Source organism: Carcharhinus amblyrhynchos, chromosome 14, assembly GCF_965287045.1.
Source record: "Carcharhinus amblyrhynchos chromosome 14, sCarAmb.v2.hapA, whole genome shotgun sequence".
NCBI lineage: Eukaryota > Metazoa > Chordata > Chondrichthyes > Carcharhiniformes > Carcharhinidae > Carcharhinus > Carcharhinus amblyrhynchos.
Window position 1 is genome coordinate 24,005,079 of NC_137337.1, and position 21,596 is coordinate 24,026,674.

Genomic DNA, 21,596 nt, shown 5'->3' on the forward strand with positions numbered 1-21,596 from the left:
AGGACCCTTACAGACACACACCAGAGACTTTCTATAGCTATTCATCTGATGAAGTGATATATTCCTAAAACACCACAGTCTGTTTTTACTTTATGGATAATAATTGATCTGTGGGGTATTTACTGGTTTCTCTTTTGATTTCATATGAACAGATAGTTTTCCATTATGCATGACATATTACATTTGATGATTTCATATTTATTTGCAGCATTTTACAGTTTTGTCATTTTATAATTTCATTTCAAATACTGCAGTTCTCACCTTGAGCTGAAATAACTGCGATATAGTGTAGTATAAAAACAGAGGCTCATTTGCTTAAAAATGAACAAGAAACTCATTACTTCAAATTAACTGCTGTTTGATCTATGCATTTTACAAAATTAGCTGAAGGTCTACATTGAATGTTGGAAACAAAAGCACCATGAACAGTAATGGAAACAATATTTTAACTAATTGGAGGGATGGCAAAATGGTCTAGTACTGGATTATTGAAACATTTTATTGATTGCAAATGCATTCATTCCAAATACATTTTGCGACTAAAAGATTTTTTATTGTACTGTGCTCTTATGTGACTTTCCACCTGCACATTAGATGCTGCAGAGTAATTTAAAAAATAGCAACTCACGTCATGCTTTGGTTTAAATATACTATTAAGTAATATTTCTTACATTTCAAAATAAGCTTCGAAAGAAAGGGAATTATAAAACTGATATGGTAGAAATGCTATTGGATGTAGGTAATACGGTAAACATGATCCACTGAACAGGGCACATCGGACTGGACAATGAGGGCTTCTTGTGGTACTGTTTGAAATTACAACATTCAATGTGTGTAATTCAGTACTAAAGTTGAAAGATCACGATAGGAGGTAAAGGATAATAGACAGTTTCAATTTTGTACTGAAGTTCAATAAAGTTTACTCTGTTAATGTGGAACAACTTGCAACAGAAATACAAATTGGGGATACAAAAATATAGTATTTACACACAAGTTTTTGCAATATTTCGGAAGAAAATGGATTAATGTTTTTAACATAGTCAAGACATACTTGACAACATACAAAATAAATTATGATTAAAAGCTTACTTTAAACTATCATTTAAAAAAAACAACTTTAAAGCCATCTCTGTACACCTTTATTAAAACAGGATTACATTTACAGGGCATTTAAAATAATACATTTGAGAATGCAAGTACATAATGCAAGCTATGTACTAGACTATATTGGGCAATATCAATTATTGGTTAATGATTCTTAAGTGTTAGCAAGAATACAGAACTGTAAATGTTTACTGAAACTATTTCAACACAAACGTTAGTTATCTATACATGTAGTAACAAATGAAAATAATGCATTTCATATTTGCTTTAAATTTTCATCATGATTCAAAATTTTAATGGTCAACTAAAGCAGTTTTAATTGAGTATCTTACACACAATTCTGAGTGGTTAGCTCAGCATGACTTATCATTGCTCATTATAAAATGTGATTCAAATGTATTTTAATTCTGGATTGAATTCTGAAAGTCAAAGAAGTACTTGCACTTTCCATGTCAAGTGCAATCAAATTTTTCGTCATAGATGAAAGTTATTTATGTCATCTAAATTCTCATAAAATACCTTTTAATTGCCAGGTCTTGTTAAGAACTGTACAAATGCACACAACAGATGGCATTTATTGGCATAATAAATACATTAATCTCAAATACCTTTACATCTGAGGGGGGGGGGGGGGGGTCATGGTATGTATCAACTTTATTTTAGTGAAAATTCTTTAAACTTAGACATTACATAATAGTCAACTCATCCAAGATGCATATCTGAATGTTAAGAAAACTGACAAGTAATGTTAGAATAAATAAACCAACTACCATATTTAAATAGGTTTATGAACTGTTTACAAAATAATACAATGTTATTTTGAAGGAGAAAATAACTAATCCTTAGAAATGTAGTTGAAAGAAAATGCCTGAGTAGGTATTTCATGAACCAAGACAAAGCTGTCTGCAAAGTTGTTCATCTCCCTCTTCCAAAAGGAGTATATAGCTGATGGTATCACTTTCCCTCAGACTCTTCACATTTGAGATGGCTTTGAAGCACCACTGTTGTGTACCCTGGAAGAAATCTTTTCATCAGCAATCAGTTTCACTTTTCACAAATTAAAAAAAATCAGCTGTTCAATTTTCATATTGTTTTATCATTAAAACATAATTAAGGGTGAACTGGCAGAACTTGAATATTCACATAATTTAATTAAAGGAATGGATCTTCAAAAACGTTTAACTAATTTTTCAACAGTTGACTTTAATTAGTCCCTTTTAAAATTAATAGCAATGTGGGATTAAATAAAAATGCTGCATCTGTTCTAACGTAGTTGTATAACCTTACGTATCTAATAAATATGCCAATGGATTATATAGAAGTAAACATTTCAAACCAAACTTTGTTGAAGATTTAAAACGTTTCATAATATTCCAAGTTTGAAAAAAACTTTAATTTTATTTAAAATATAATTGTTTTAATTAGCACATATTGTATTACCATTTAATTCACCAACTTTGAACTACATGTTTTGACTACGCACAATCAAATCAAACTAATTCTTTTAGAAAAATTAATTAATCATAGGATTTCATAATCTGTGGAGGTTAAATTTTACACAAAGATAAATGTATCTTGTTTGAACATAAGAACATAAGAAATAGGAGCAGGAGTAGGCCATCTAGCCCTTTGAGCCTGCCCCGCCATTCAATAAGATCATGGCTGATCTGAAGTGGATCAGTTCCACTTTCCTGCATTCTCCCCATAACCCTTAATTCCCCTGTCTATCAAAACCCTACCTACCCGTGACTTAAACATATTTAGCGAGGTAGCCTCCACCACTTCAACGGGCAGAGGATTCCAGAGATTCACCACCCTTTGAGTGAAGAAGTTCCTCCTCAACTCTAATCTAAATTGCCACCCCCTTATCTCAAGGCTGTGTCCTCTAGTCCTGCTATCCTTTCTAAGCGGGAAGAATCTCTCTGCCTCTACCCTATCCATCCCCTCCATTATCTTATACGTCTCTATAAGATCCCCCCTCATCCTTCTAAACTCCAACGAGTACAGTCCTAGTCTATTTAGTCTCTCTCCATAGTCCAACCCCCTCATTTCCGGTATCAGCCTAGCGAACCTCCTCTGCACTCCCTCCAAGGCCTATATATCCTTCTGCAAGTGCGGCGACCAAAACTGCACACAGTACTCCAGCTGCGGCCTCACCAGTATCCTGTACAGTTGCAGCAAGACCTCCCTAATTTTATATTCTATCCCCCTCGCTATAAAGGCCAACATTCCATTCGCCTTCTTGATCACCTGCTGCACCTGCAGACTGGGTTTTTGCGACTCATGCACAAGGACCCCCAGGTCCCTCTGCACCATAGCATGCTGCAGCTTTTCGCCTTTTAAATAATAATCCCTCCTACTATTATCTCTGCCAAAGTGGATAACCTCACACTTGCTAACAGTATACTCCATCTGCCAGGTCCTCGCCCACTCGCTCAGCCTATCTAGATCTCTCTGCAGACTTTCCATACCCTCCACGCAATTTGCTTTTCCACTCATCTTCGTGTCATCAGCAAATTGCGTCACCCTACACAGCCTCCTCCTCCAGATCATCTATATAAATGGTAAATAGTTGAGGCCCCAGCACTGATCCCTGTGGCACTCCACTAGTCACCAACCAAAATAGCACCCACTGATACAAACTCTCTGCTTCCTATTAGACAGCCAATCCTCTATCCACGCTAACACCTTACCCCCAACTCCGTGCATCCTAACCTTCTGTAGCAACCTTTTATGTGGCACCTAATCAAACACCTTTTGGAAATCTAAAAACACCACATCCACCGGTTCCCCTCTGTCTACCGCTTTAGAATGTTTCTCATACTGTTCTGTTATTTTGTAATTCACTGATTGTGACTAATATGAGTAATAAGATAGTAATAATGGCTTTCAACTAGATGTGCACATTCCACTTAAATTATTATTTCCTATTGCATGATAAAACTTTTAAGTGTTTTTGTACATAGCCAAAATCCAATGGTCAAAGCAAAAAGCCACTGCTTGAATGCAAAATCCAAGGAGAACCCTTGTTGCTGGAGTAAAAATATTGACATACAAAACACAACTAGATGTTATTCTGGGAGCAGACAAAAATATTGATATGACTTTTGGAATTGGAGCATAGTTTTCTGTATCTCGCTATAATAATGCTACTAAGTTAGAAAACAAAGCAATCTTTTGAAAGAAGTTTAATATTCAAATGAAAAATGCGCAACATTTCAAATTAAAAAATAATTGCTTCTCAGACTTTTGTTGATACCTTTGTTATTAAGATGCATTGCATGGCAACGCAATTACATTTTTCAATGCTTTTACATTTAATTATTCAGTTGGTACCTAATTTTTGGATTGACAGAACAAAGCTTCATTCTGTTAAGAGTGCTCTGGTGAATAGGCAAATGTCCATTTACAGAATAGAAAAATTAATTGCAGTCTGCAACTTGTATCCTCTTAAATACATTAATTATGAAACAAATGTAAATATAAAATTCAAACAAAAATTAACAGCATACCTGCTATCTTGATCTTGGATTTGCATTAATGTTCTCATGTTGCGGGAACTATCCCTCTGCTGCTGCATAAAAGAAGGTTGATACGTTCCACCACTTCTCATCTGTCTACAAATAATGTCTGGTTGGAAGCTGCGAGTATTAGACAGGTTCCCTCCCAAACTCTTGTGCTTCTTATCTGCAACATTGTTTATACGTTTGTAAGAAAGTTGACATCTGTTCAATGTAAGTTACTTTAAGATATCTAAGGCTCGCAAGTTTGAATTGTGTGTCTTGAAATCCTTCAGATAACATGCTGCGTTATCAAATTTGTTCTGATGGTAATCGTCATCACAGTCATCACTTTTCTCGCTCTTTATTGATTTCACAATGTAAATCTGATGAACTGATGCAGCAAGAATAATCTCTCCCTCAATGTCAACAAAACGAAGGAGATTGTCATTGACTTCGGGAAACATAAAACAGAACATTCTCCTGTCTACATCAACAGGAACGAAGTAGAAAGGATCAAGAGTTTCAAGTTTTCACAATCTGTCCTGGACCCCCATGCCGACACTATAGTTAAGAAAGTGCACCAATGCCTCTACTTTCTCAGAAGACTAAGGAAATTTGACATGTCAGCTACGACTCTCACCAACTTTTACATGCACCATAGAAAGCATTCTTTCTGGTTGTATCACAGATTGGTATGGCCCCTGCTCTGCCCAAGACCGCAAGAAACTACAAAAGGTCATGCAAAGCTATCATGCAAACCAGCCTCCCAACCATTGACTCTGTCTACACTTCCCACTGCCTCAGTCAAGCAGCCAGCATAATTAAGGACCCCATGCACCCTAGACATACTCTTTTTCACCTTCTTCTGTCAGGAAAAAGATACAAAAGTCTGAGGTCACCGACTCAAGAACAGCTTCTTCCCTGGTGCTGTCAGACTTTTGAATGGACTTACCTTGCATTAAGTTGATCTTTCTCTACACCCTATCTATGACCGTAACATTACATTCTGCACTCTCTCATTTCCTTCTCTATGAATGATATTTTTTGTCTGTATAGTGCAAGAAACAATATTTTTCACTGTATGTTAATACACGTGACAATAATAAATCATAATCAAAATCAAATGGGCTAATCAAGGTGTCAGGGAGAGACTGAGCAGGGGGAAGGGAGGACCAGAGGCCATTCAACCTTTGTGGGGTGGGGAGGGGGGGGGCACCAGAAGTCTGAAGGAAGCTTTGATGGAGGCCTTTGCCCTAAGATTTATGCCTTCACATTAAGCGGAATTTTCCCAAATGTCAATTTTGGTGCAAAAACTATTGCGAATCTTGCTTTCCCTGACAGATTTTCCCTATGTGAAAAACGCAGCATCTGTGGCACAAGCCATTTGAGTTGCCCACCTCAGGGTCATCTGAGCAGTTCAGTCAAAGAGGCACTGGATTTAAATGGCTCTATAACACTTGCTCACAGTCAAGTCAAGTATTGTGAAGTTTGTGTTTGTAAATTATTAAAAAAACTTCTAAAATGCAAGGAGTTGTAAAATTGCGTGGTCCGTTTAAAAAAGGTAGTTTTTTTGACATGCTTAGAGAGTTAAAAGAGATGTGGGTGCATGCTGTACACAGACTGAAATATTGCGTCACAAGCCTAAACAGTGATAGTGATGCTGTCAAGACAACAGGTTGTTTTTGAAGTTTGCCCAATCAGTTTAAACTAGGCATTTGAACAGCAGCAGTCTATCAGATTTGAATTTGATGTTTTGGTAACCTGTAAACCAATCCTATTGTGATGATTTTGATATGCCATCAGGATATAAAAACCAGCTCCCAGCTCCAGAGAGCCAGACAGCAACTGCTTCAGCCAGCAACTGCCACAGCTCACAGCTCTCTCAGCTTCAGAGAGACAGCCAGTAACTGTCATCTGTCAGTTAACAGCCACATTTATGTCTTAAAAGAAAGCCTCATCTCAATTGCAAAGGTACCAACAGAAAAAGACTGACGATAAGGAAAACAGAAAATTCTGGAAGATAACACCTGGCTGCATTTTCAGTGTGACTAAAAATTCTATTTTTTGTAAGTGGGAATTGTATTTATCTGAATGAATCCTATTAAAGTAGTGTTTTATTTAGTTTGTTAATAGTTTAGTTAACCTGTTCACTGTTAGATGAATAAAGTGTTACTTATTACCTTTACAGAGACAGTTTCAGGTAGTTATTTTAATTTCATCACTAAAAGTTGTTGAAGTGCAAATATTACCCCTTTTCACACACTCTTTAACAGATTATGAAGGGAGAGACTTCTCTTTAAGTGGTTGAGAGTTAGTTCTCAAGAGAGAGATCAGCCTCCCCCTTCATAACAGAAGAGAAAAACAGTCAACAAGCCAGCTCCATGATTCACCAAGGGAGTCCTCACAAGAATGTTGGATGTCATGGAGGGGAGAAAGGCAATTATCTGCCCTCAGGCTAGCAGGAGACCCTCCAGCAAGATCATGAACTCTGTCTGGGAGAGGGTGGCCGCATTGCCATTGCATCCCCTCCACAGGAGGATGGGGGTGCAATGCAATGCCAGAAAAAGAAATGAACAACCTACTCCATTCTTTCGGGAAGTGCTTCTCATCTCCTCTCCCAACTCCCCCTTTCAGTTTCTCCTTCCTTTGCTACGTAGAAGGACCCCATCACCTCCCACAAGCTTCCTCACAACCTTTCACTCTTCATCTGAAAATCTGTGAGGAGGTTTTCACTTCCTCATTAGAATTCCCTTTTTAACATAGCATTCTGGAACTCGATCAGCTTCAGTTTTGGTTTGGGTTGATTGGGTTGCTATCTTACTTAATTCTGGATCAATTTGTTGAGCTTGATTACAGAAGATTTATCAAACATCTCTTTCTGATTATCCAAGTCTTTAAAGAGAGTTTAAATTAACCAAATACCTGTCTGCTGTATCACTTTGACTTCTGAAAGTGATCTTTGCTTATCCATTGTTCAGATCATCACACATGAAAGAAAAATTCCTGGTACCCATTCTAGTAACTGCTCTATCTCTTTAACCTCACTTCAGCTTCCTATTATTACGGGAGAAGCTACTACCTTTGCTCCAGCTAACTTTCTCAGGAGCAAGTCAAATCCAACTACAGGAAACTTCTGGATAACCTCGGTTATCACTGTCCCAGGCATTAGGTTCCACTTTAAGTGCATCCGATACAAAAGTATAGGCATATTCTCCATCACCATTTATCAAAGTTTTGGCTTTTAATGCACTCTCTGGTGGAATAGTTATGCCCCTTTTCCAGCAAAGGTGCTTGAGTGGCTCCTGCATTCCTTGATATAATTGTAGGTTTTGCTGTATCATTTGAGGGATAAGGCGTCACATATCCTCTTGATTTGTTTTTATAACCCTAATGGGCCCTAGTCACCTCCCTGCACTTACAGTATTGTTCATACTCAGACTCACATTTATAGTTAACACTACAACTTGACCAATTGTATTTTCAGTTTTTTTTTTCTGAATCGCCCCAATAAGACTAATGCATTTCCTACGCAACTTCCAGCAGTCTCCACAATGGTGTCAACCATGTTATAATGGAAAGACTTAAGCCTTTGAATATCAGCTCCACCCTCAGTTTATTTCAGTCTGAGGATGCATTCCCAGGGCATTCCAAGCTGTCCATTCTTTTCCCTGTCAACTTGCCTTCTTGTTGCCTTCTTCACTATCGTTCTCAAGTTTATGGAGATGATGGAAAAAGGATTTGGATTTATGGATCAGCTCATAATCTTCTGCCACCTCTGCTGTCTGTCTAGGCGGTATAATCCTCTGGTCTTCGACATAGGTTCTAACTACTGGAGGAAATGAACGTTTAAATTCTTCCAGGAGAATTATTTCCACAAGAGCCTCATATGTGGCGTCTATCTTTAATGCCTATATTCAAAATTATTCTGCTTTATCCTCTCAGAATCAGTATACCCAGACTGTTTCCTTATGCTTTGAAATTTCTGCCTGTGCGCCTCAGGGACAAACCTGTATGCACTAAAAATAGCCATTTTTACTGCATCGAAATTCATAGAAACTTCTTCCAAAAGCATTGCACAAATCTCATGAGCTCTTCATGAGTTCTGTCCACCAATCTACTTCCAGGGGTAATGTCCACTTTTCAGGTTGGCAAGACATAACAAGTGGTGTGTGACAGGGACCTCAACTGTTTACAATTTATATAAATGACTTGAAAGAAGCGATAATTGCCGAATTTGTTGTTGACGCAAAGATAGGTAGGAAAGTTGTGAAAAGAATATCAGGAAGCTACAAAAAGATATAGACAGGATAAGTGATTGGGAACGATATGCCAAAAGGAGTATAACATGGGAAAATTGGCCATTTTGGCAGGAAGAATAAAAGACGCATATAATCTAAATGGTGAGGGACTGCAAAGCTCTGAGATGTGTCTTTGTGCAAATGATTAGTATGCAGGTACAGAAAGTTATCAGGAAAGCAAATGGAATGTTATCATTTATTGTGAGTGGAATTGTATACAAAAATAGGGAGGTTATCTTTAGTTATACAGGACACTAATGAGACTATATCTACCAAACTGTGTACAATACAGTACAGTAAGGATGTGAATGCACTGGAAGTGGATTAGGGAAAGTTTACCAGACTAATAGTTGTCTTTTGAGGAAAGGTAGGGCAGGCTAGGCTCGAGTCCACTGAAGTTTAGAAGAGTAAAACATGACTTCACTGAAACATAAAATCTCAAGGGGTCTTGACAGGTAGGTGTGAAAAGAATGTTTCCTCTTGTAAGAGAATCTAGAAGGAGAGGGCCATTGTTTAAAAATGCATTTAAAATTTAGATGTTGTGAAAGGTTTTCATTCAGGGGCCCTCTTCCTGAAAAGGCAGTGAAAGCAGAGTCTTTGAATATTTGTAAGGCAGGGGTGGATAGATTCTTGGTAAGCAAGGGGTGATAAGTTATCAGGAGTAATCAGGATGCAGATTTGAGGTCACTAGCAGACTAGCCACAACCTTATTAAATGGCAGAGCAAGCTTGGGGCAGCACAGTGGCAGAATGGTAAGCACTGTAGCCTCACAGTGCCAGGGACCCGGGTTCAATTCCAGCCTCGGGTCAGTGTCTGTGTGTGGATTTGCACATTCTCCCCGTGTCTGCCTGGATTTCCTCTGGGTGCTCCAGTTTTATCCCACAGTCCTGAGATGTGGTCAGTTAGGTAGATTGGACAATCTGACCCGCCTTCCTTCTTGCCACCAACTAAGACAGCCTTTTGACCACCACCCCCCCAACCACCCCCGCCCCCAGAGAGCCAATTGGTAAAGGGCTAACAGGCATGGAGGTGGGCGCGGATCATGTTACTTGCCTCACGGATGACTTTACCAAGTTTTTACATCGAAAATGCGCACAACTTGATGGTAAAATGGGTTCCTTAGTGTCCCAAGATGTATAAGTTAGGGGGGATTAAAGGGGTAAATGCATTTGGTTACGAGGACAGGGCAGAGGGATAGGCACTTTATCAGAGAGCGGTTGCAGACATGATGGGCCAAGTGGCCTCCTCCTGCATTGTAGGGTTCTTTAAGGCTCAAGGAGCTGAATGGCTTATTCCTGCTCTTTGTTCAAATGTTCATTTTTTTTTGCCACTGTGTCTGCCTAACTATTTTCGCAAATGAAATGAAGAAAGTTCCCACATCCTTTTCCTCAAATCTTGGAAGTTTTGAAAGATTTAGCAATTCCACCACTGAGTTCTAAACCTTCCTCAGCATCTGTGGTCTCTTCTTAAAATCCCAGCTTTTTATGATGATATTCCATTTCTTGTTCCTTCCCTCTTTCCTCCTTTGCTAATATCTCTCCCTGGAGGTCAAGTTTCATTCATTTCCATTTCTCCTTTTTTCAAGTCATCTCATCTCCCTTTTTTTTCTCTTTTCCTTCCAATTCAAGTATTTTTCAGTTCCCTTTTTCATGTTTCAGCCTCTGCCTTTCTCTATCTCAAGTTCCTTCATTTGCAACTAAATCCTAGCTAACTTCAGCTGTGAAACACCGATTTCAGGTATCTCATTTAATTTTAAATATTGGGTAATTACTTCAATCACATCATCCTTACAAAATCCTATTTTTATTTCTACCTTTACTTTATCTGACAATTCTCCCAGCCTTAGACAAGGATTTCAATTAATCTACTTTTGCATCTTCTATTCCAGAAATGTTTAGCACCTTCCAAAAATATTTTGGTTTACTAATGTACAAGAAACCTAGTATCTGTGCTTTAACCCTTTACTAATTAGTATTAATCTATGTTCAATCATTCGTTGTCTGCGTTTCAAAACCCCACAACCGTCCCCAATCTATGTTAAAACTGGAATGGGAGGAGTGCACAGTGTCTCTGGTTTTACTACTCCACAGGTCACATCACAAGTCTAAATGTTTAATTCATTCATCAAAATGACCTTATTTTTTACCCTCGCTGCTGCTAGACCCAGAATGAAAAAGACTTTAATTAGGCCTCTTTCACTGAATTTAAAATAATTGATTATGAAACAAAGCTTATTTTTAAGAATAATTTACAAAACTGAGTTAGCACACAATTTGTAATCCAGAAGTGTAATGATTTACTCCTTCAAAAATACCCAAAAAATACACACTTAGATATACACAAAAAAAGGACAAGACAAACAAGGTTTCTGCAGAGGTGAGCAGAAGGAAACACTTTATGAAAAATGATAAAGTTCAAAAAGGTCTCAACCCTGTTGATTTGGTTCCTGCATGCAAAGATGGATCACTGGTCATAGTAGTAATCTGGGAGTTCTTTTCGAAGAATTTTCGTTGGTTGCAGCCTTTACAGGGTTCTGATAAATCAGGATATCCTGAGATGAGAATTTTCTAGCTGAAGGTGAGCGTTCACACTGGACTGCAGGCAATAGAGGGAAAGAGAAAAAGAGCGAGAGAGAGCGAGAAAGAAACAATTTCTCGTTTTGCTCCCAAGACATACATGGAGTTAAAAGATTCAGCAGAACCTCCCCAAGGCCAAGTTTTTTTTTAACCAATCAGCAGGAACCCACGACCTGGTAACAGCTTTTTTTATAATTTTAACTAAGTTAAAAAAAACTCATCATCCCAGATGTCTTACTGGTCATTTAGCTGTAGTCATGAGATTTGTTTTGGGAAAAGCAGCTTGCTCAAAGTGAACCTGTAACCTTTTAAAAAATACTTAGGGGTATGTTCAAATAATTTAATGTCCTTATGATTTTTAAGAAATATTCAGCAGGCCTGGCAAAGTCTTGGAGTGAGAAAAAAGTTAAAAGTTTCAGGTCATGTTCTTCTATTGGAACTGGGAAGAACACAACTGAAATGTTAACCTTATTCAATACATTGAATGTTGCACTGGGAGCAAAAAAAATACAGTATGCTGGATTGGAGGACACAAGTGTAAACTGCTGTCTCACCTGGAAGAGCCTTAAACAGTTGTGTTTGACAAGGTAAATGGGTTGGTGTTGGATCTTCTGTCTTGACAAGAATCAGCAAATGGTAAAACTGGTTGATGTAGGACTACTGAGAAGGGAAGGGGAAAATGTGTTTGGAGGTGACAGAAGTCAGGGAACATGAACTGTGAAACATGGATGCTGATGGAATAGAAAACAAAGGAGGATTCATAATGGTGCTTCTGATATGCCTTCCTTTCTCCTGAACTGAAGATTCTATCCCCATTTGCTGATTGGGTCATTAAACATGCCCAATCCATTTCCTGCACTTTGGATCTCACTCCCTCACCTTCCTCCCAGAACTTCTTGTTCTCATTTCCAACTCCACATTCAAAAATCGTTTCCTCCAGCGTGCAATCACCACCAAAGATGTCTTCCCCTCCCGTCCGATGTCAGCATTCCAAAGGGACCATTCCCTCTACAACCCCGATCCATTCCTCAATCATCCAACACCTTGTCCCCTTCCCAAACAATTGCAGGAAGTGTAGCAACTACCTTTTCACTTCTCTCTTCATTGTCTATAGCCCCAGGTGAAGCAGCGATTTAATTGTATTTTTTCAACTTAGTTCACTGTATTTGCTGCTCCCAATGTGGTCTCTTCTACACTGGGGAGTCCAACAGCAGACTGGTCTGCTCAGTCTCCAAGCACATTAGTCACAAGCAGGCTTACATTCACACTGCAATGAAGTTACTGTGAAAAGCCACATTCCGACACCTGTTCGTGTACACTGAAGGAGAATTTAGCATGGCCAACCTACCTAAACTGCACGTTTTTTGGACTGTGGGAGGAAACAGGAGCACCTGGGAAGAAACCCATGCAGGAAGAACATGCAAACTCCACACAAACAGTGGCCCAAGCCGGGAATTGAACCCAGGTCCCTGGTCCTGTGAGGCAGCAGTGCTAACCACTGTGCCACTCATGATCCCAATCTTCTGGTCACTTGCCAAATCAATTCACTATCTTGCTCTAATATTCAGTTTTGTCCTCTGCCTGTTGCATTGTTTCGGTATAACTCAACGCAATCTTAAGGAACAGCACTTCATCTCCCAATTAGGTTCTTGTTGTGTATGGTTTGCTTCATTTTTGCAAAGACTTAATTTTAAGATATTTCTGCCTATGTAACTAACTCTGCTAAGGTTAAAAAGTTAACTACATTTTAAAACTCGGAAGACATGCTGGGTTAGCTCGAAATTGACTGCATTTTCAAAAAGTGCAATGCAAGCAAAACAGGCTTTTCATAAGCTTAACAAAGATTTTCATAAACAACATCTGCAAGGCCGATATCGCCAAATTAGAGACAGCATGTGCCAAACAATTTCAATAACAAGACAACAAACCACATTTATTGTAATTTTAGCTCTGTTTTCAGTCCAGTTCAGCTTTGGTTTTGAGGTCAGTGTTCCAGATCAGTACGGTGGCTGGCAGAAAGAGACAGCCTCTCTCTCCAGCTTTTCTCTTCCTTTTCATTTTTGTAATGATTTAATTTTAAGTTCTGTTCAATAAAAGAAATTCATTTCAACATTGTACCAGTGCTTTCTTCATCTATTCAAAGAAATGAATGAACTCTACAGTCCTTTACAGCCTTCTGGACTCAACATTGAGTTTAAGAACTTCAGACCATATAAGTTTTGTTCTCCATTTTGAATGATTGATTTATTCTTTTGTCAAGTGCCATTCTGTATCTTATTTTCAAGATTTTGCTTTCTCTCTTATCAGTCCTTCTGCCATTAGCACCTACTCTGGATCTATGCTTTGTATCATTACCACAATTGTTACTATTACTATTTTGGAAGGCTATTCTGCTCATTATGTTTGTGTGGGCTCTCCATAAGAGCTACTCAGCTGATCCCACTTCCCCTCCTTTTTCCCAGAACCCTATATTTTTTTCTTCTTTAGATAGCTATCCAATTCCCCTGTGAAAACGACAATTGAATCTACACATTCTCAGGCAGTGCATTCTATATCCTTAGCAGAATAGTTTCTCTCTATCTACTCTGTCCAGTCCTCTCATGATTTAAAAAGGTCTCTACCAAATCTCTCCTCAACTTTCTCTTCTGTTAAGGAGAAAGGCCCCAGCATCACCAATCTATCCATGTAACTGAAGTCTTCCATTCCCAGAACTGTTCTCATAAACTTTCTTCAAGTGCGGCGCCCAGAATTAGACATAATACTCAAGCTGAAGCCAAGTTAGTGTTTTATAAAGGTACATTTTAACTTCCACATTTTTGTACTTTATGTCTCTATTTACAAAGCCCACATATTAGAAGTGAAACACTGCAAATATTGGAGATCTGAAATAAAAACAGTAATTGCTGGAATAACTCAGCAAGTTTGCCAGCATTTGTGGGGAGAGAAACAGAGTTCATGTTTCAAGTTCCAATATGACACTTTGGAATGCCAGTTTCTGTTTTAATTCCAGGATCCCATAAGTTTTATTAACTACTTTCTCAACCTGCTACCAACTATAACAATTTGTGCAAATGATGTCAACTATAAACTAAGGGGATTAAAAGTATTTTTCAAAATATATGAAATTTAGGACATAATTTGTATCAAAGTCACAGATTGTGGCTGAAGCATAAACGCTACCTCTATGTGTTTTTTTTTGTGGTTTGCGCTGGAGAGTATCAATGAATATGCAAGTGAACTGACTCACGAATGGCTGATTAACTAAACTTCAGAGCAGGCTTGCCCAAACTTTTTGCAAGAGGGTGCTCACATTTAAAAAAATTCTGACTCCAGGGCCAATGAGCGAATTTTGGAAAGATGAAGTTTGACACAATGTTAAACATGAATTAATGAGAAAGAGCTATGCAAAAAAAAACTCGCTGAGCAAAGGAACAATGTCAAAGAAATGACTTGACCATTTAAAAAAAGGGTAATAAATAATAATGACAATTAAAGTGAAACAGAGTAAGAGTGCGTGTGTGTCTGGCTCATATCACTCACAGTCTCTGGCTGCACATTCATTCACGCTCACCCACTGTGTGAGGGGGAAACGCGTGTGAGTGTGTGGGGACAAGGATGAATGAGAACCCTGAGATGGAAAATGAATCAGACTTTAAATACACATTCACACTTCTCTCTCACACAGACACTCGGCCCCTCACACCTAAACATCTGGGCATCCACCCCTCACCAACTCTCACAGGCTGTCCCCTTCACGTGTTCTCTGCTTCACGTGCTGTCCCAACACACGTGTTCTCCCCACCTTATGTCTTGCCCTTCACACACTGTCCTGCCTTCATACACTCTCCCTCCTCACCCATTGAACCACCATTGCACCTTCCACTCACACATACTCCCCCATGTTTGCTCTCGACATACAAGCTCTCTCCATCACACATTTCTTGCCCCTCAGTTTCTCCCCTTTGTGTGCTGTCAGGATCTCCACATCATATGCTCTCCACCCATGTTTCCCCTGTTCCTTCTCCTTACTCTGACACACTCTTACACACTCACGCACACTCTCTCCATCACTCTCACACATGCCCCCCTCACTCACCCTCCCTTCTCCCACTCATGCCACAAACACCTCTTCACTCACACCCTCCTTCCTTCTGCATTCCTTCTACCTCTCCTTCCCCCTCAGAACTTGTTCTCAGTCCATAGACTGCTGTCCCAGCTCCCCAGGTCATCATTCTGGCACCCATGGCCCTGATCCCATCCTGTCTGCAATCTTGCTCTCTGGGCCCTGGAACCTATCTTAAATCTTATCTTACATATTTCCTGCTCATCCAACCAGAGAGCTGTTTGCTTTCTGCATTTGATGCTGATGGGCTCCAGTGAACTTATCTGCAGCAAATGTAGGGAAGAGCCAGTCTCTTATTAGATGAATAGTTTTACAGCATATTTTAAACACGTCAATTGAATGTCCAAAAAGTTTGGGCAGGCCAATTCCAGACAGCCTAGGGACCAAAAACCGGCCTGCAGACCATGCATTGGGCAAATTTATTTGAGAGCACTGAGGGGACTCCTCACCCACAAACACAGATCTGGTATATTTCCCCATCTGCAATTCTGAGACTAGAATATTTTGGGAATAAAACACTTTTAGGTTAACTTTAATATATAATGTCTTTAATTTGTTGTCTCCTCTCAAAATCCTCAGTAGTTTGTTATCTCTATGCAGAACTATTTAGATTGGAGATTGTTAACTCCATAGTCCAAGGTCCTCCTGGCCTTTAAGTCACGTTACTGCTTCTACAGACAGCACTAATGACAGTCGGCTTGAACTGCAGGTCCCTGCAGCCCATGTAGGTGCTGAGGCTTACCTAAAGCAGTGTTTCATCAGCGTCTCCAGAGGCAGAGTCATCCAGACCAGCAACGTGGACAGTAGCTTCTGAAATACAGGCTATAATATTCTCAGCTTGCCCGTATGGGGATGAGAAGGGGTGATTACAAGCTTGGTTAAAGAATGGGCTTTTCAAGGAGGAACATAAAGGAGGAGAAGGATGTGGGAAGATTCATGTTTCTCCACTGAATTAAAGTGTTGATTCCTGTTGATCCCATTAACAGTGATATTTATAAAAACTTGTTCATTTCAGCATCATTGTTAAACAACTTGGCACAATTGGACAGAACAAATAAACATGCAAATCTGTTGGAAGCTGTACAAAATCTGCAGGTTGTTGTTTAAGACAAATTTCATGACAATTTCTTACTTCTAGCTGTTTCCGGTATCGAGTCTCCAAAACCATGTGGGAGATTGTACTCTGCTGCTGTAAAAGGCTGCAATCCTTTAGGAAGACAATTGGTCGCCCTCAATGTATTGGGCCTTGTTAACAATGGCATAATTGCAGACAGCCCTATTTCCACAGAAGGATTTGAAGGCATTGCCTATTGATCAAAATAAATTAATACAATCAGTATTGGTAAATATTGACATCTATAACCAAATTAAATGAATCACTTTTAAGTTCAAATGTTTTTGGTCAGATGGGAAAAATCTCTCCTTCCTTCCTTCCCACCCCCCCCCCACGTTGATTGGAGTCTGGCTATTTTACAATTAATATGCTTCTGTGGGATGCTTGGCATGTGTACTCAATGTTCTATTTTATCATTGTCTATCAAGTAGGATATAAACAAAGCACTACAGTAAATAAATCTACTCAATCTAAGCGAAAGCAGGAAGTAAAACTGAGTGCATAATGTAATAGTTATAAAGGGTAGCTATGAGGCTGGGCTAGCACTTAATATAAAAAAGGATAGCAAGAGTTTTTATAAATATATAAAAAGGAAGAGGCTGGCTAGGGTGAACGTTGGTCCTTTAGAGGATGAGAAAGGGGAGCTAGTGGTAGGGGATGGGGATATGGCTAAGGTCTTGAATAACTTTTTTGTTTCTGTCTTCACGGAGGAGGACGTGAATAATTTGCCGGGTGTTAGCGATGGAAAGGTGGTAGGAATGGAGGGTCTCAATGACATTACTGTTACTAGAGAGGTGGTGCTCGACAGACTGGAGGGGGCTGATTGTGGACAAGTCCCCAGGACTGGATGGAATGCATCCGAGGGTTCTGAAAGAAATGGCGGAGGTGATAGTGGATGCCTTGGTGGTTATTTTCCAGACGTCGCTGGATTCCGGGGAAGTGCCGGAAGATTGGAAAACGGCTAATGTTACGCCGTTGTTTAAGAAGGGTGCCAGGCAAAAGGCGGGGAATTATAGGCCGGTTAGTTTAACGTCTGTGGTAGGTAAAATGTTAGAATCCGTCATTAAGGAGGAAATTGCGAGGCATCTTGAAGGGAATTGCTTGATAGGGCGGACGCAATACGGTTTCATTAAAGGGAAGTCGTGTCTGACAAATTTACTGGAGTTCTATGAGGATGTGTCTAGGGCAGTGGATAGAGGAGAGCCGGTGGATGTGGTCTTTCTGGATTTTCAGAAGGCGTTTGACAAGGTACCTCACAATAGGTTATTGCAGAAGGTCAGGGGACATGGAGTTGGGGGTAGGGTGTTAGCGTGGATAGAGGATTGGTTGTCAAATAGGAGGCAGAGAGTGGGGGTCAATGGGTGCTATTCGGATTGGCGGTTGGTGACTAGTGGGGTGCCGCAGGGGTCGGTGCTGGGGCCTCAGCTATTTACCATTTATATAGATGATCTGGAGGAGGGAACCGAGTGCAGGGTGTCGAAATTTGCTGATGACACCAAGATTGGGGGAAAGGCAAATTGTGCGGAGGGTGTGGAGAGTCTGCAGAAGGATCTAGATAGGCTGGGCGAATGGGCCAGGAAATGGCAAATGGAATTTAATGTTGGCAAGTGTGAGGTGGTCCACTTTGGTAGGAAGAATGGTAGGAAGGACTATTACTTACGGGGCGAAAAACTGCAGCAGGCGACGGTGCAGAGGGACCTCGGGGTCCTTGTGCATGAGTCGCAAAAACCCAGCTTGCAGGTGCAGCAGGTGGTCAGGAAGGCAAATGGGATGCTGGCCTTCATAGCGAGGGGGATTGAATATAAAAGTAGGGAGGTCTTGCTGCAGCTGTATAGGGCATTGGTGAGGCAGCTGGAGTACTGTGTGCAGTTTTGGGCGCCGCACCTGCGCAAGGATATTTTGGCCCTGGAGGGAGTGCAGAGGAGGTTTACTAGGCTGATACCGGAGTTGAGGGGATTGAGCTATGAGGAGAGGCTGAATAAACTAGGCTTGTACTCGTTAGAGTTTAGAAGAATGAGGGGAGATCTCATTGAGACGTATAAGATGATGAATGGGATGGATAGGATAGAGGTGGAGAGACTCTTCCCGCTCAAAAAAGACAGTAGGACTAGGGGGCACAGCCTCAAGATAAAGGGGAGGCGGTTTAGAACGGAGTTGAGGAGGAACTTCTTCACTCAAAGGGTGGTGAATCTCTGGAATTCTCTGCCCGTTGAAGTGGTGGAGGCTGCCTCGCTAAATATTTTTAAGAAGCGGGTTGATGGGTTCTTGATAAGAGAGGGGATTAAGGGTTATGGGGAGAGGGCGGGAAAGTGGAACTGAGCCACGACAGATCAGCCATGATCTTATTGAATGGCGGGGCAGGCTCGAAGGGCTAGATGGCCTACTCCTGCTCCTATTTCTTATGTTCTTATGTAAACCGTATTGTTAAGTTAATAGAGCTTGTTTATTTAAGCATTTTGTTTACAATGAAGTTTGTTTTTGTTTAAAAATGTGAAATCTTGTAACATGGTTCTATTGATTTAAACAAGGTAACTGAATTTCTCTTTAAATGTTAACATCCCCTAACCAGATCACATCATCATCCTAAATCAATGATCATAGTTCAACATCTTACATGACATAATTCAGTGTATTGTTAGTTTACTGTTAGTAATGCCACAAAAGTTCTGCTGGCCATTTAAACAACCAAAATTCTTACACTGTGCTCACACAATAGAAATTCAGCTCTTTCTTTCTCATCCATTGTCACTGGTATACCATCTAATATCTGAAGCCTTGGCAACCGAAACACTAGGAATGGACGATACAACATTTTACGAGAGACCTGAAAAAAATTTTACATGGTCACTTGAAAGAAGCTTCGCTTCTTCCTCTTTTTAATGGTTTCAACAAGTCAAATTAAGATAGTGGAATCACATACTACAATCAAACATACTTAGAATTTCACACATTTGATTAATTTTACAACTGCCTATATTGTGAAGTATCTTCAAATCAATATATTGCTTAACAAGAATTACTCTTACTTGTAACTTGGAAATCTATGAAATGCTGATGCAAATATTTGCATACAATTGTAAATGGTGTAAATAATCTTTTTTTTAAGAAATGTAATCTAGAACTCCAGTTTAGGGGGAGTTATTAAATATTGACCTGAGACATACAGAACATAAAACTTCCAGATTCAATCTCTATTTTGTGCTAAATTAGTTAATCTCAGCTGGTGCAATATCTGGGAACTAAAATTAGCCTCAGTGCCTCATGTTAAAAAGGGAGAAATGCAGAGATCCACTGCCTGTTGAAAGATAGTCTTCTCATTCACATGTGATTTGGCTTGATTTTAATGTACAGTGCAAGGTTGTGAGGATGAGATATGGATTATGTCTGACATGCACCCCAGCAAGAGTGATGTCAGGAATGAAGAGAATGCAGAAAAATAAATGCACAAAATATCTTCGTGTACCTCTAGTAGTGATTAATATGTTAGGAAGTTTACACATTTCTCATACGACCTTTGCGTATAGAAATGCTGGAATTATTTCCCCTACAAAGAAAATGAAAATAATCCTCACATTTATATTCCTCAATTACTTTTTTGCATAGAGCAGTGTGAGAAGCAGTTTCATAATGGCATGACTGAAGTTGCTATTCAATATTGGTATATAAGCATCAGAGAGGCAAGTAAAAATAATTATGACATTATGTTTAAATCTAACAAGCAATTACTTAAATTGTGAAAGAATGTAACTCTTCAGAAATCTAATCTTTGCAGAATAATTTTTGGAATTTTTTATACTCTTGATAGACAAAATTCAATTGTGAAAATTTGTCAAACTGTGGCTTAGTCTATGGCACACTCATCTGAGTCACATGAGTGTGACTTCAATTCTAGAGACCTGAGCACAAAATCTAGGTTGACACTCATGCACAGTAATAAGGGAAAACTGCATTGTCAGAAGTGCCATCCTTCAGAAGAGATGCTTAATTGAGGACCTGCCCGTCATTTAATGTGGACATTAAAGATTTATTGGCACTATTCTGAAGAAGAGCACAGGAGTTACCAAGTGTCCTGGTCAATATTGATCCTTCAATCAACATCACAAAACTGAAGGCTGGGATTCCGTCCTCTCCCTTTGGCTGCTGGTAGGATCTATTGATCCCACAGATATCATTGGCAATTTGCATGGCTTAACAGCCCTGCTTTGGGGATCAACTTCAGCAGAACTGGAAGATGTCATCAACGGAAAGGTTTGGAAAATCCCACCACAAGTATCTAGTCGTTACCATATTGATGTTGGTGAAAAATTGCTATTGCAAATTTGCCACAGTACAATGTGACTATACTTCAAAAAGAGCTTCAATAACTATAAAGGATGGTCTGAGGTCATGAAAAATGGCACATAAATGCAAAGCTTTTTATCCTTATTCTTGGTATACGGGCATTATTGCCAAGGCTGGCATTTTCGTAACATAGAAAATAGGAGCAGCAGTAGATAATTCAGCTCTTTTGGCCTTTTCCACCATTCATTATGATTATGGTTGATCATCCAGCCAACTCAGTAATAGAACATCAAACATAGAACAGTACAGCACAGTCCAGGCCCTTCGGCCCTCGATGTCATGCCGAGCTATGTCCGAACCCAAGATCAAGCTATCCCACTCCCTATCATTCTGGTGTGTTTCATGTGCCTATCCAATAACCGCTTGAAAGTTCCTAAAGTGTCTGACTCCATATCACTGCATGTAGTGCATTCAACAACCCAACCACTCTCTGAGTAAAGAATCTACCTTGGACATCCCTCCTATATCTCCCACCACGAACCTTATAGTTATGCCCCCAGTAACAGCTACATCCACCCGAGGAAATAGTCTCTGAAC

At 39.6% G+C, this 21,596-nt stretch overlaps 1 protein-coding gene across 1 annotated transcript in view; it reads right to left on the reverse strand.

Moving 5' to 3' along the window:
- Nucleotides 1-1,822: 1,822 nt before the first annotated feature.
- The window catches only part of lrrc9 (leucine rich repeat containing 9), a 152,667-nt gene continuing 132,893 nt past the window's right edge, over nucleotides 1,823-21,596 (reverse strand). The window contains exons 30-33 of the mRNA XM_080202432.1: nucleotides 19,417-19,542; nucleotides 16,737-16,911; nucleotides 4,617-4,791; nucleotides 1,823-2,117 (exon numbers count right to left, since the gene is read on the reverse strand). Of these exons, the coding sequence (XP_080058558.1) occupies nucleotides 2,078-2,117; nucleotides 4,617-4,791; nucleotides 16,737-16,911; nucleotides 19,417-19,542 (516 nt within the window). The 3' untranslated portion in view covers nucleotides 1,823-2,077. The remainder of the gene's footprint in view (nucleotides 2,118-4,616; nucleotides 4,792-16,736; nucleotides 16,912-19,416; nucleotides 19,543-21,596) is intronic.